The sequence below is a fragment of the Dermochelys coriacea genome, chromosome 3, assembly GCF_009764565.3.
Source record: "Dermochelys coriacea isolate rDerCor1 chromosome 3, rDerCor1.pri.v4, whole genome shotgun sequence".
NCBI classification, from domain to species: domain Eukaryota; kingdom Metazoa; phylum Chordata; order Testudines; family Dermochelyidae; genus Dermochelys; species Dermochelys coriacea.
In genome coordinates this window covers 99,878,542-99,893,909 of record NC_050070.1, presented here as the reverse complement: position 1 = coordinate 99,893,909, position 15,368 = coordinate 99,878,542, and the positions used below count along the sequence as shown (strand labels likewise).

The window sequence follows — 15,368 nt, the reverse complement described above, 5'->3', positions numbered from 1 at the left end:
TTTAGAATATGGTAAAATCAGTGAAGCACAGAAACAGTCTATTTACCTTTACCATGGCTTGTGAGGAATTCTACTTTAGAGGAATAATCTCAAATGGAAGTAATTTTGCTCCTTACTATAGATTCTTAGTTTTCCCCCTCAAAAATGTTCTTGTCCAAAACAAACTGGTACAGTGGGACCTTTTACAAGGGCTGAGACCCTTAGGATTAGGGTACAAATATGCAATTTTGGTAAATCTTCACCTAAGTGTAAACTCTAAATCATTTGTCTAATATGCTATTGACATTCTTCTCATCTGTATTGATTTGAAAATTATGTCATGATCCAGAATATGGTTATAATATGAAGTAAATTATGAGGATGTTGAATGTATTTTCCACAACTATTTTTGAAAGATACCAGCAGTGCTTATCAGGAAAGGTCCTTTTTATCCTTAAATTTTGGGCATGCACTTGAATACAAATTTTGGACACCAATATCACCTCTGAAACATCTGAGGCAAAAATACTACATGCATAGCTCTTAGAACTGCAATTTTGGGATATGGATTAAACTAAGCAGTAGAAATGATTCCAGATTATATGACAAGCTTTACTACCTATTACCATGTTCTAGAAAGCAACTGGTTATCAGATTTTTCTTTCTCTTTTCCTATTGGAATATGGGGGCTTAATCCTTTATAGAATATTAAAATTAAATATATATATATTGTAAAAGCATTAAGATTGCACAATTAAGCAGGAAATGGCAACATTGTAACTTCAACCTTACCTCTCCCTCCCAGAAAGTGTGCATAATGATACAGTTCTAATTACATTACCACATATAAGAGCTGGGTGAATAATGGATTTTTTGGTTTGTTTGCAGTTGGAAAAATTGAAAACAAGCTTTGGTTTGATTCACTAAATTTTCAGAGAATTGAAAAGTTGAAAGAATTTTGAGTCAGGTTGAAGTGAAAAGGTTTCATTTTGACCTGCTTCAAAAATTTGTGTTTTGATTTTGGGCATTATGACAAAAGCCCAATTTCCAAAACTCAAAATACTTCATGAAATGGAACTTCCATCCCCTACACAGCTTTACTTTTGGTGTTTGACTTTGAAACCTTAATAGTGTTCTTTTAATGAAGTTTTTTGGGGTGTAATAATAAATAACTTGTGTGGTGAAAAATTTCAAAGAGATCACTATTTGTTTGTGGACAACTCATGAGCTGAAAATTACGTGAAATTCACCAAATAACTACTGTGCATATTTTTTCGTCTATAGTTTGTTTGTGACTATTCGTGAAATAGTGAATATTTAATATTTAAAATTCAAGCTGTTTTTATTGAACCCAGAGGCTACCTGTTGTTTCTATTCCCTGACTGGATGAATGCATCACTTAGATTAATTTTTTCAATATGAATTTGCACAGGTATAAATTCAAAATTCACTACAGGGAAAAGTTTTGTAATATCCACTTAAAAATCTTGGTTTTGGGGGAACATTCCTGCTTGTAAATGCACTTGATAGAATATTTGCTCAATACAAGCAAAAGGGATGTGAATGCAGTTCAAAGGAATTTTTCTTATTTTTCATATATAGGATCCTATTACCCCCCTCCCCCCCCAGCCCCTGTCCCAATTTTTCACATTTGCTGTCTGATCACCCTAGTTTTAAAACATTCAAAATTCACTGACAATTTTTGGCTGCATCCACCCAGCTGCAGTGATAAATAAGAATGTGTTATATTCTGTCGGTTCATGTCTGTTTTGCCAAGTACCTAACTTCGAATTCACTGCAGAGAATTAGCCAAGAATATATCAAGCCAGTGGCAGTATTTGAGCATTTTAAGAAATAGCCATGAAGTGATATTTGTAGGCTAACCTCCAGAAGATAGTGATAGCACAACAACCAAGGTACTGTTAATACAGAAGAATCTCAGAGTTACGGATACCTTGGGAATGGAGGTTGTACGTAACTCTGAAAAGTTCCATAACTCTGAACAAGACGTGGGGTTGGGGGCTGCAGCTGCAGGGCAAGGGTGTGTGTGTGTGTGTGTGTGTGTGTGTGTGTGGGCTCTGGATGGGTGTTTGGGGGGGATGAGAGCTTCTGACCCTCAAGGTGGCAGGGGTAAGGGCGCTGAGGGCTTCGGCATCGCGGGAGCGCCAGGGCTCAGGGCTTTAGGCCTGGGGGGAGCGCTGGGGCTCAGGGCTTCAGTACTGCAGCTCCATTCCTGGCTTCTGCCCTGCAAGAGGCACTGGGGCTCGGGGCTCCCCACAGCTCCGCTCCCAGTTTCAGCTGGGGGGGAGGAGTAGGGCTTAGAGCTTTAGCTATGGGGGAACCACTGGGGCTGAAACTGGCACTTCCTTCATAGAATTATAGACAATTAGGATTGAAAGAGACCTCAGGATGTCATCTAGTCCAACCCCCTGCTCCAAGCGGGAATCAACACCACCTAAATCATCCCAACCAGGGCTTTGTCAATCCGGGCCTTAAAAACCTCTAAGGATGGAGATTCCACCACTTCCCTAGGTAACCCATTCCAGTGTTTCACCACTCTCCCAGGGCCGGCCCACAACATTTTGGCACCTGAGGCGGGGAGCTCAAATGATGTCCCCATGCCCCCTTGCTTGGGCCAAAACTTTGAAAGGTCTCAATTCTGCCTTCTTCCTGTTCTACTCCTCTCATGGGACTGCTCTGATACCTACCCCAATAAAGGAGAACTAACAACTTTAAATGCCTTGTTCAAAAATTTTAAGTAACACTTAACTTTCAAAGGTCTGAACAGCAAATGTAACTTTTCTTGTCTGCATACTAAACACTGGCATTTTTATCTGTTTGAATAATCAAAGAGGTGCTTTCCGTGCTTCTTGGCTGCAAAGTTTTGAACTGCTTCCTGCTGAAGGTCCACACTCTGGGCCAGCTTATGCTCTATTGAGATGGTTGCAAGGCCGACCAGCCTTTCCTGTGTCATTGTGGAGCGTAGATGTGATTTTATTAACTTCAGCTCGGAGAAGCTGCGTTCTCCACTGGCAACTGATACAGGAAGTGTTAGAAGTATGCACAGACGTACAAAAGCATTTGGAAAGAGGATGGTCTTTATTTGTGCACATATATTCCACAACAGCTTTTGGAGTTGATCCTGCTGAAATGTATCTTGAAAGGGTTTTCAGTTCATCACCTAAATCACTCGCATCAATATCGCGCATGTGATCATGTGTCAATAGTGTCTCTAGTGCCCTGCATTGCTGGTGTAGGTCTTCCTCAGGTAGAGTGAAGAGTTTTGGAATATCATACAACATCCCAAATATACTGCTGTGTTCCTTGAGCTGCATGAAACGTTCTTCAACTGACTGTATTGCACAATCTAGCACCTGGATAAAGAACTGAACTTCGAATTGTTGTTTGGGGTCTCTAATGGGATTGTCCCGTGCCTCGTAATCAAAATGTCGTCTTCTTTGGGGACTCTTGTATTCTTGAAAATAGCTTCAGTGTGAAGTTCCTCTAGCAACTTCTGTGCACTCTTCAGAACATTTTGCAATCCCTCATCTGACCGGTAAGACTGTAGGTATGACTTTGCTTTGTCCAGTTGTTCCATTGCTCCAGATATATCAAAGTCAATGCCTTGGAGTCTCTTGCTTACAATATTTATTTCAAACAGTATGTCATGCCACAACACTAAGCCACACAGCAATTTGAAGTTATGTATGTTTCTGGTGATTCCATTTCCCTCTGCCACTGTTCTCCCATGAACAGTTCCTGTCATAGCATTATCCTCCATAATGGCATCATCTATCTTCCCAATTTGGTGTTTGATAGGCTTTATCGCCTCCTCTTGACTTTCCCATCGTGTGGCACTCAGTGGTCTCAGAGAGGATGTTCCCAGATGATGCTTCAAAATCTGCCATCAATGAGTTGATGCAGAGAAAAATACATAGATGCTTTGAATTACATTTAAAAATTCAGCAGCCTCACTAGAAGCTGATGTTGCATCACTGACCACCAAGTTCAATGAATGAGAACTGCATGGGACAAAAAAAGCTTGAGGGTTTAACTCTTGGATCTGTGTCTGCACTCTTCTGTTCTTTCCTCTCATGTTCGCACCATTATCGTAGCCCTGACCTCTCATGTCAGCTATCACAATTCCCTTATCTTCCAGCTTTTTAAGAAGCACATTTGTCAGACCAGCTGCTGTAGTATCATCAATGTCAATAAATTCTAGAAAATGCTCTCTGACAGTCACAGTTGCAGGGACATTTTCACAAAATTCTGTTGTTTCATAGATACTAAGGTCAGAAGGGACCATTCTGATCATCTAGTCCGACCTCCTGCACAACGCAGGCCACAGAATCTCACCCACTCACTCCTACGAAAAACCTTACCTATGTCTGAGCTATTGAAGTCCTCAAATCGTGGTTTAAAGACTTCAAGGAGCAGAGAATCCTCCCTCAAGTGACCCGTGCCCCATGCTACAGAGGAAGGCGAAAAACCTCCAGGGCCTCTTCCAATCTGCCCTTCCCGACCCCAAATATGGTGATCAGCTAAACCCTGAGTATATGGGCAAAATTCACCAGCCAGATACTACAGAAAATTCTTTCTTGGGTAACTCAAATCCCATCCATCTAATATCCCATCTCAGGGGATTAGACCTATTCACCCTGAATATTTAAAGATCAATTAATTACCAAAATCACATTATCCCATCATATCATCTCCTCCATAAACTTATCAAGTAGAATCTTAAAGCCAGATAGATCTTTTGCCCCCACTGCTTCCCTTGGAAGGCTATTCCAAAACTTCACTCCTCTGATGGTTAGAAACCTTTGTCTAATTTCAAGTCTAAACTTCCTGGTGGCCAGTTTATACCCATTTGTTCTTGTGTCCACATTGGTGCTGAGCTTAAATAATTCCTCTCCCTCTCCTGTATTTGTGCCTCTGATATATTTATAGAGAACAATCATATCTCCCCTCAACCTTCTTTTAGTTAGGCTAAACAAGCCAAGCTCCTTAAGTCTCCTTTCAAAAGACAAGTTTTCCATTCCTCGGATCATCCTAGTAGCCCTTCTCTGTACCTGTTCCAGTTGAATTCATCCTTTTTAAACATGGGAGACCAGAACTGCACACAGTATTCTAGGTGAGGTCTCACCAGTGCCTTGTATAATGGTATTAAAACCTCCTTATCCCTACTGGAAATACCTCTCCTGATGCATCCCAAAACTGCATTAGCTTTTTTCAAAGCCATATCACATTAGCAGCTCATAGTCATCCTATTATCAACCAATACTCCAAGGTCCTTCTCCTCTTCCGTTACTTCTAATCGATGCGTCCCCAGCTTATAACTAAAATTCTTGTTATTAATCCCTAAATGCATAACCTTACACATCTCACTATTACATTTCATCCTATTACTATTACTTCAGTTTACAAGGTCATCCAGATCCTCCTGTATAATACCCCGATCCTTCTCTGAATTGGCAATACCTCCCAGCTTTGTATCATCTGCAAACTTTATTAGCACACTCCCACTTTTTGTGCCGAGGTCAGTAATAAAAAGATTAAATAAGATTGATTCCAAAACTGATCCCTGAGGAACTCCACTGGTAACCTCCCTCCAGCCTGACAGTTCGCCTTTCAGTAGGACCTGTTGCAGTCTCCCCTTTAACCAATTCCTTATCCACCTTTTGATGTTCATATTGATCCCCATCTTTTCCAATTTAACTAATAATTCCCCATGTGGCACGGTATCAAACGCCTTACTGAAATCTAGGTAAATTAGATCCACTGCGTTTACTTTGTCTAAAAAATCTGTTACTTTCTCAAAGAAGGAGATCAGGTTGGTTTGGCACGATCTACCTTTTGTAAAACCATGTTGTATTTTGTCCCATTTACCATTGACTTCAATGTCCTTAACTAATTTCTCCTTCAAAAATTTTTCCAGGACCTTGCATACTACAGATGTCAAACTAACTGGCCTATAGTTACCTGGATCACTTTTTTTTCCTTTCTTAAAAATAGGAACTATATTAGCAATTCTCCAATCATTCAGTACAACTCCTAAGTTTACAGATTCATTAAAAATTCTTGCCAATGGGCTTGCAATTTCAGGTGCCAATTCCTTTAATATTCTTGGATGAAGATTATCTGGGTCCCCTGATTTAGTCCCATTAAGCTGTTTGAGTTTCACTTCTACCTCAGATAGGGTAATATCTACCTCCATAGCCTCATTCCCATTTGTCATGCTACCATTATTCCCAAGATCTTCTTTAGCCTTATTAAAGACTGAGGCAAAGTATTTGTTTAGATATTGGGCCATGCCTAGATTATCTTTAACCTCCACTCCATCCTCAGTGTTTAGCGGCCCCACTTCTTCTTTCTTAGTTTTCTTCTTATTTATATGGCTATAGAACCATTTACTATTGGTTTTAATTCCCTTTGTAAGGTCCAACTCTACTCGACTTTTAGCCTGTCTCACTTTATCCCTACATGTTCTGACCTCAATAAGGTAGCTTTCCTTGCTGATCCCTCCCATCTTCCACTCCCTGTATGCTTTCTGCTTCTTCTTAATGACCTCTCTAAGATGCTTGCTCATCCAGCTTGGTCTACAACTCCTGCCTATGAATTTTTTCCCCTTTCTCGGGAATACAGGCTTCCGATAGCTTCTGCAGCTTTGATTTAAAGTAATCCCAGGCCTTCTCTACCTTTAGATCCATAAATTCTTCAGTCCAATCCACTTCCCTAACTAATTTATTTAATTTTTGAAAGTCAGCCCTTTTGAAATCAAAAACTCTAGTTGCAGATTTATTTTGGTGAATCCTTCCGTTCAGTTTGAACTGAATTAGCTCATGATCACTTGAGCCAAGATTGTCCCCTACAACCATTTCTTCTATGAGGTCCTCGCTACTCACCAAAATTAAATCTAAAATGGCATCCCCTCTAGTCAGTTCAGCAACTCCTTGATGAAGGAATCCATCAGCTATCGCATCTAGGAAAATCTGAGCCCTATTATTACTAGCACTGCTCCTCCAGTCTATATCTGGGAAGTTAAAGTCTCCCATGATCACGCAGTTTCCATTAGTATTTACTTTATTAAAAACATTAAAAGGACTCTATCCATATCCAAATTAGATCCCGGCGGTCTATAGCACGCCCCAAGCACTATCGTAGGAGAGGCTCTACTAGTTTTCTTCCCCAATGTAATTTTTACCCAGACGGACTCTGTCTTATCCATTGCATCGCTTCTTATTTCTTTACATTCTACCTCATCATTGATATACAATGCTACTCCACCACCTTTACCTTTATTTCTGTCTTTCCTAAACAGCACATACCCTTCAATACCTGTAGTCCAGTCATGACTACTATTCCACCATGTTTCTGTTATCCCTATAATATCTGGTTTCACTTCCTGCACCAGTAGCTCTAATTCCTCCATTTTGTTACCTAGGCTCCTCGCATTGGTGTATAAACATCTTAATTTTTGCTGTTTGGCCTCGCTCACATTTTGTACCCTATTAGGCACAGTCATTCTACAGCCAGTAGAACCTATTAGACTGGTATCCACACTGCCCTCGCTCCCTATATACATTCTCCTACCCATGGCTGTATCCTTTCTTACTTCATCTTCTTCCCTCTCAATGCTAAAATCTGGCATGGAGATTACCTGGACATCTCCCAACCATCTCCCCCAAATTCCTAGTTTAAAGCTCTCTTTATCAGTTGTGACAGCCTCCATCCTAGAAGTCTATTTCCTTCCCTACTCAGATGAAGTCCATCCCGAGAGAACTGTCCTCTGTCCATGAATGCCTCCCGGTGGCCATACATCCCAAAGTCCTCCTTATAGCACCACTGCCTAAGCCATCTGTTGATAGTCATAATCTTGTCACACCTTTGTTGCCCTTCTCTAAGAACAGGCAGGATCCCACTAAAGATCACTTGAGCCTCGATTTCCTTAAGCGTCTTCCCCAGCCTAGCATAGTCTCCCTTAATACTTTCCAGCAAGAATCTAGCCGTATCATTTGTTCCCACATGAAGGATTAGAATTAGGAGATTCTTTCCTGCTCCCTTTAGGATCCTTTTCAACCTCAGGTCTACATTCTGTATCTTAGCACCTGGAAGACAGCACACCCTTCTATTCTCTGGATCAGCTCTAGTTACAGGCCTGTCTGTTCTTCTCAATAAAGAGTCCCCGATCATATAGACCTGCCTTTTCCTGGTGACAGTGCTATTCTCCAGTCTCTCCCCTGTTCCCTCTGGCTGCAAGTTCTTTCCATTCCTATTTTCCCTTATAATCCTCTTCAACCCATCCTGTATCCTCCTGGGGCTCATATTTGGTGTTGTCTCCATTGACTCTTCCCCTTTTCGTATAGGACTAGCCTCTCTTCTCTTCTTCCTTGCCCTTCCACCTTCAGCAACCCTGCTGAGCCCCTTCTTCATTTTCCAACTCTGCAAACCTGGTCCTAAGCTCTATTTCTCCTTCACTAGCCCCTCTTTTCCTCTGCCTGGTTCTTTTAGTCACATGCTTTCACTGACCACTTTCCTCACCCAGTCTCCCCTCAAAATTCCCCAGCCCTGCTTCCATCTGTAAGTCTGAGCTTTTCCCTTCAGATACCTCATGTCTTTGCTCCATCATCTGCTCAAACACCTTCCTATACTCAACCAGACTTTCCACCTGCATCTCCATACCTCGGATCTTTTCCTCCATCAGCTCTTGTTGTTACAAAACGCACCATTAAAGCCATTTGTTCCGTATGGCTGATGTCAGGTGTGCAGTCCAGAATAACAGAGTAATATCTTGCTGACTTCAAATCTGCCACAATTTTCTGTTTGACTTTTGTTGCCAGTAACTGTCTGATCTTATTTTGAATGGTTTTTCCAAGGTAGTGGTTTTTTTTCCTTTTTTTGGGTGGTAACTCTTCTTAGATGCTCCTGGAGTACAGCATCAAACTCAGCCATCAGCTCCACAATTTTAAGGAAGTTTCCATTGTTTGGCACATACAGTTGATCTGAAGTGCCCGCAGTGCTAGGTTTTGGGTAGCAAGCATACTCACAATGGCAATGAGCCTTTTAAGAACATTTTGCCAGTAAAGAGACTCTGATGCAATCTTCTCTTGATGCTGATCATCTATGGTGGCCTTTAACCTTAGTCTCATCTCAAGCTCTTTCCACCTATGGAATGCGCTCTGGTGATTTGCTGCCTTCTCATGGCATGCCGGATTTCTAGCCAGATTTTTCCAGTCCTTTGTTCCTGTAGAACCCAATGTCGCTGAAACATTAGACTGGAAGAGTTTGCAACAAAAACAGTATGCAGCTTTCTGGGCCATGGCCTCTCCACTTTGTCACAATTGGGGATTTCATGCCAGTAATGTGTTGGATGGAAACTTCTATTTCCATTGTCTTTGGGGAACATCAAGTTTTTCACCTGCTGTGGCCCACGCAGTACAAGGAAGTACCTCAGGCTACTGCCCAAGTGGGTCCACAGTCCTAGATCATCTAGACTTAAGGAACTAAACTCAGCAGCAGCTGTTTCTTGTGCCTCCACCACACTCTTCTCTGATCTACACTTTTCTTCAGAATGTGCATGGTTACATCCATTTGAGATGGAGATATGGATGCTGCAGTAGCTGCCAGGTCACCTTCACTCTGACTAACTGGAAGACCAGGCATCTCCTCACCACTCACATCCTCACTGGGGCCAGAAGGCTTGCCGTGAACATTTGTGTCTATGTATCTCAGGAGAGCTCCTTCCTGCTTAGATAGAAAAGCTTCCTTTGCTTTCTTTCTTTTTCTGAATGCTGCCCCAGAGGCCGTTTTCTTCTTTCACTGATGACTGTTGTTCTGTGCCAGCTACAGTGGCTCTCAACACACAATTAAAGGGGACAAATAAACAGGCTGGTAGCAGGGCCTGAGTGAGGGAAGATATCAACGTCTTAAGGGCCTAACTGGCTCCTACTACTTCAGTTGACTGCCTATTCTCCTTGAGTGGATTCAGGGAAGCAGCAGGAAACAGGAAGCTCCCTGAGAAGCTGATGTTAATCAGTCCAGGCTCGTAGGGGTGCTAGAGAGGTACACAAGAGGATCCTTCTCCTCTCTCTCCCTGCAGCTCCTGCTGCTTTCTGTTATTGCCTCTCACCTTTCCTCCTGCCTGCCTGTTATGTCTCTTATGCCCTCCTTCCTCCAGTACAGCACTCCACCATCTCTGTGCACCTAGAGCAGAGAGAATACATATGCACGAGCAGCAGACACAATTTTCTACACTCTGAGTCCTAGTGGCGCCCCTCCCCACCCGCCGCCCCCTAGTCTGGCACCTGAGATGGCCGCCTCATTTCGCCTCATGATAAGGCCACCCGTGCACCCTTCTGGTGAAATAGTGTTTCCTAATATCCAACCTAGACCACCACTACTGCAACTTGAGACCATTGCTCCTTGTTCTGTCATCTGCCACCACTGAGAACAGCCTAGCTCCATCCTCTTTGGAACTCCCCTTCAGGTAGCTGAAGGCTGTTATCAAATCCCCTCTCACTCTTCTCTTCTGCAGACTAAACAAACCCAGTTTTCTCAGCCTCACCTCATAAATCATGTGCCCCAGCCCGCTGATCATTTTCATTGCCCTCCGCTGAACTCTAATTTGTCTACATCCTTTTTGTAGTGGGGGGCCTGAAAACTGGATGCAATATTCCAGATGTTGCCTCACAAGTGTCAAATAGAGGGGAATAATCACTTCCCTCGATCTGCTGTTAGCCTTCTTGGCAACAAGGGCACATTGCTGACTCCTATCCAGCTTCTCATCCACGGTAATCCCCAGGTACTTTTCTGCAGAACTGCTGCTTAGCCAGTCTGTCCCCAGCCTGTAAAAGTACATGGGATTCTTCTGGCCTAAGTGCAGGACTCTGTACTTGTCCTTGTTGAACCTCATCAGATTGCTTTTGGCCAAATCCTCCAATTTGTCTAGGTCACTTTGGACCCTAGCCCTACCCTCCAACATATCTACCACTCCCCCCAGCTTAGTGTCATCTATGAACTTGCTGAGGGTGCAATCTATCCCATCGTCCAGATCATTAATAAAGATGTTGAACAAAACCGGCCCCAGGTCTGACACCTGGGGCACTCTGCTTGATACCGGCTGCCAACTAGACAGCGAGCTGTTGATCACTACCCGTTGAGCCCAACAATCTAGCCAGCTTTCTTCCACTTATAGTCCATTCATCCAATCCATACTTTTTTAACTTACTGGCAAGCATACTGTGGGAGATATATCACGTCTACCGCTTTCCCCACATCCACAGAGCCAGTTATCATTACCAAAGGCAATCAGGTTGGTCAGGCATGACTTGCCCTTGGTGAATCCATGTTGACTGTTCCTGATCACCTTCCTCCCCTCCAAGTGCTTCAAAATGGTTTCCCTGAGGACCTGCTCCATGATTTTTCCAGGGTCTGAGATGAGGCTGACCGGCCTGTAGTTCCCCGAGTTCTCCTTCTTCCCTTTATTAAAGATGGGCACTATATTTGCCTTTTTCCAATCGTCTGGGAACTCCCCCAATCACCACGAGTTTTCAGAGATAATGGCCAATAGCTCTGCAATCACATCAGCCAATTCACTCAGTACTCTCGGATGCATTAGATCTGGACTCATGGACTTGTGCACGTCCAGCTTTTCTAAATAGTCCTTAACCTGTTCTTTCACCACTGAGGGTTACTCACCTCCTCCCCATACTGTGCTTCCCAGTGCAGCAATCTGGGAGCTGACCTTGTCCGTGAAGACCGAGGTGCAAAAAAAAGCATTGAGTACTTCAGCTTTTTCCACATCATCTATCACTAGGTTACCTCCTCCATTCATTAAGGGAAGGCCAAAGCCCTGAGCCCCAGTGCCCCCCATGGGTCTTAAGCCAGGAACTGAACTGTGAGGCTGAAGCCCCGAGCCCCAGGGCTCCCCCGGTTTAAAGCCCTGAGCCCTGGTGCTTCCGAGGATCAGAACCCGAGCCCCTCCACCCGCACCCAGAGCTCTGGGCCCCCCACAGCTGAAGCTGTAACCCCCGTGGCTGAAGCCCTGAACTTCAGGGCTAAAGCCCTGAGGAAGTACAGTATTTGCTGGTGGTTTTTTGGTCTCCCCTGCTGCCTGACTGATTGGTTTTGGTGCCACATGGTATCTGGCTGACCGGTAAGTCCGTAACTCTGGTGTTCTTATCTTTGAGATTCCACTGTTTACACCTCATCTCTTTCAACAAGTTTCATTGACTTCTACTGCACACACAACTCAAGTGCTGAGGCCTTGATCCAGCAAAGTTTAACTTTACTTTAAGCACATGAATAGTTCCAGTGACTTCAATGGGACTACTCATGGGCTTAAAATTAAATAAGTGCTTAAACACTTTGAAGGATGAGGACCTGGGAGAGAAGGAACAGAGGGAATAAAATTAAGGGAAAGTGGGTGGCTTAGTTAAGCACAGTTATTGTTTGAAACTCTTCTCATACCATTTCTGCTGAAAGACAAACACAGAGTAAAGACATTTAATGGAGGTTAACCAGACACTGTACCTCACATGACAAGCCAGAATAACCTAGCGGGCAGTCACATTTCTCAATCAAGTGAGCACGAGGACTCATTCCAGACACGTTGCGTTCTTCAGCAACTTCCATCGAGATCTCAGAAATTCTGGAAAACACAAATCGGCAAACAAAGCTTATCAACTCCATAAAGCACTGTTTCAATGCAGGTTCAAAGTCAGCCAATTGAGGAGAAAAAGGCTTCATTTGGCTGTCTTGAATCCTCTTGGCCTCATCGACATGAGACAAAAAATGCTCTATTTTTGCCTGTGTATGAAGGAAACTTTGAATCCAACATACCTTCACTCTGATTTTCCATTTCTACCCTAAAGTTTAACTAACTGGTGTACTCTTCTTAGTTCCATCTCCTTTTTTTTATTTGCAGCCAGAATACTGACAAAAGCTCATATCTGATTCCTCACTTGAACAGATCATTAAGAAATTGATGCCACACACTAAACCCGGATACAGTTAACAATTCACAGAAGTGCAATAATAACTTTATTCACTAAATATGCTTCCAATGAGGCATTTTTTTAAAAATAAAATGTATCCCCAGCAACTAAAGCAATCTAACAAGCTGTAGAACAGACTTCAAAGACATTGGACAGTCAGTTGTCTTTTAGCAGCAATTTTAAGACAGCCAGAATTCATTTTTTTCCTCAGAATCACCAGGACAAACAAGCGAAATGTTTAAAACAAAGAAACACATAGAAGTTGGTTAATGTCGGAAAAGAGTTTGTTTCACATTGGGACTGCTGACTCTTTCCCTACCAAATGTCCACTTGATTATATTAATATCATATACCCTCATCTCCCAATTATCCTCCCCACATACACCGAACAGACAAAATGATTCTAAAGGGCAACAAATGAAGCATGGACAATGACAGCAAAAGACAGTTCTAAAGCATTAGTTTATCCCAGGGCATTGCAAAATTGTTGCTTTGCCGAAAGAAGGTATTTTAGCCCTCTCCTTCTTCTTTTGTCTAAATGAATACTAAACTGTGAAAACATTTGTTGTTCTTTAATAAGTAAAAAATATATGGCAAGCCATGTAAATTTTAAAGCTTCCAAAAATAATTCCAAATCTAAGCAAGGAGAGGAAGTTTCTTTCTCTTCTATCATTGAGTATGAATACTTATAGTGAGAGTTAAATCAAAATAAAGAAGCTAATCCGTCCAGAATTTATTTATTAAATATCCGTGTGTAGGCGTTAGTACAAAGAAACTTATGGAAATAATTAGCTCCTGTTCATACTCCCAAATCACCCTCACAGATTTCTCCACCCCCACCCCCAATTATACTCATCTGTTTGTTTAGGCATGTCTATTGCACCTGTCATCTTGGTATATAGGTGTCAACATTAAGAAGACCATAAGCAAATCTAGGGTGAAATCCTGACCCATTCAAATCAATGTGAGTTTTGCAATTGACTTCAATGGGATCCGGAGATCCACTAATTTCTTGAGTCAATGCAATGTCCCAAATGACAGCAGCACTTTCCAGCCTATATACCTTTGTCCCTACTTGAGAAGGAGGGTCACCTGGAATAGAGAAGTAGAACAATGAGGAGACAAAAACAACAGACTGCAAAATAAATAGGGTCCAAAATTATTGTTTTTGTATGGAGTGTCAACACAAGCTTGACTCCCTGTACATTTAATATAAAAACAGAGTGGAATCTGCTTCCCCATCATCTTCAAGATAGAGGATATGCCTACACTGCAATCTTCAGCATGGGCTAGCAATACAAATACGAATCCAAGGTCCCTTTCATGCCTGTACAGCCCGCACTGAAGCCCTTACTCATAAACCAGAGACAATGCTCTGTGTTCGGCACAAACTATATACTGTCCCAGAGCTGAATTTACATAACAATATACTTTGGGGGCAAAAAGCTATTTGTTGTCTGGGTAAAAGTGTTACTTAAGGTAAGTTAGGTTCAGTTGCTTCCTGAAGCATGTCTAATAAGAATCAGTCTAATCACTGCTTCCTGATTAGCATCTAGTATTCTGAAATAATTAACAGTAAAATTGAAAGCATACTTCCAATCCAAACTAATTTATTATCAAAATCCAATTGCCTGTCGAGCAAAACAAAATCTAATTTGAATCTGTGAAAGAAATATTTCAATTTTGAGTGGTGAAAGTGAAAAAGGAGAACAAAATGAACACAGTAGGAGAAAAATGTTTGCCTTTGGATTTTTAGTAGAAACCTCTAAATAACTCTCCTTATTAGCATAGCTTTCTTGTAAAAACAAATGATAAATTATATGGCTAATATAGGGCTAACATTAGAATTAAACTATTTTACACTTAGGTCTGGTTTGAATTTTCATTGACAGTGTTTTTCTACAGTATATCAGTTATCTGCAGCTCTGCTTTTTTAAACATTTGAGTTGAAAGAATTTCCATGTTAGAATTAAAGAGCTATTAACTCCTCATTATACACTTTGAAAAAAATTGACAGCAGCCCTTTATAATAATTTTTCTATAACTCTCTTCCCTCAAACTTTATTTCTAATGGCAACTGGATGAGAAGAGAAGCTTTGCTTGTTAAGAGTTAGGCTCCAAATCAGGAAAGCATCCAGGACACAACTAAAGCACATGCTTAACTATAAGTCACTGGACTTAAGAACATGTTCAAAGGTAAGCATATGCGTAAGGGCTGTTCTGAATAGGGATGGACTTAAGTCTGTGGTTTAACTTCTCTCCTGAATCAAAGTCTGTAGTTCTTAGGGAAATCTTCCAATGATTTCTAAGGAATTTTTGGGATTGATTCTGCTGTTCTTATTCAAATGAAATTTCCTCTGAAATCAACAGGCATTTTGCTTGAGTATAGATTGC

General features: G+C 41.8%; 1 protein-coding gene across 2 annotated transcripts in view; it reads right to left on the bottom strand.

Annotated features, from left to right (window-relative positions):
- Nucleotides 1–15,368, bottom strand: part of LAMA2 (laminin subunit alpha 2) — a 492,564-nt gene that overhangs the window by 134,528 nt on the left and 342,668 nt on the right. For both annotated transcript variants that reach the window (XM_038397415.2, XM_043510932.1), the window contains exon 28: nt 12,511–12,628. In XM_038397415.2, the coding sequence (XP_038253343.1) occupies nt 12,511–12,628 (118 nt within the window). The remainder of the gene's footprint in view (nt 1–12,510; nt 12,629–15,368) is intronic.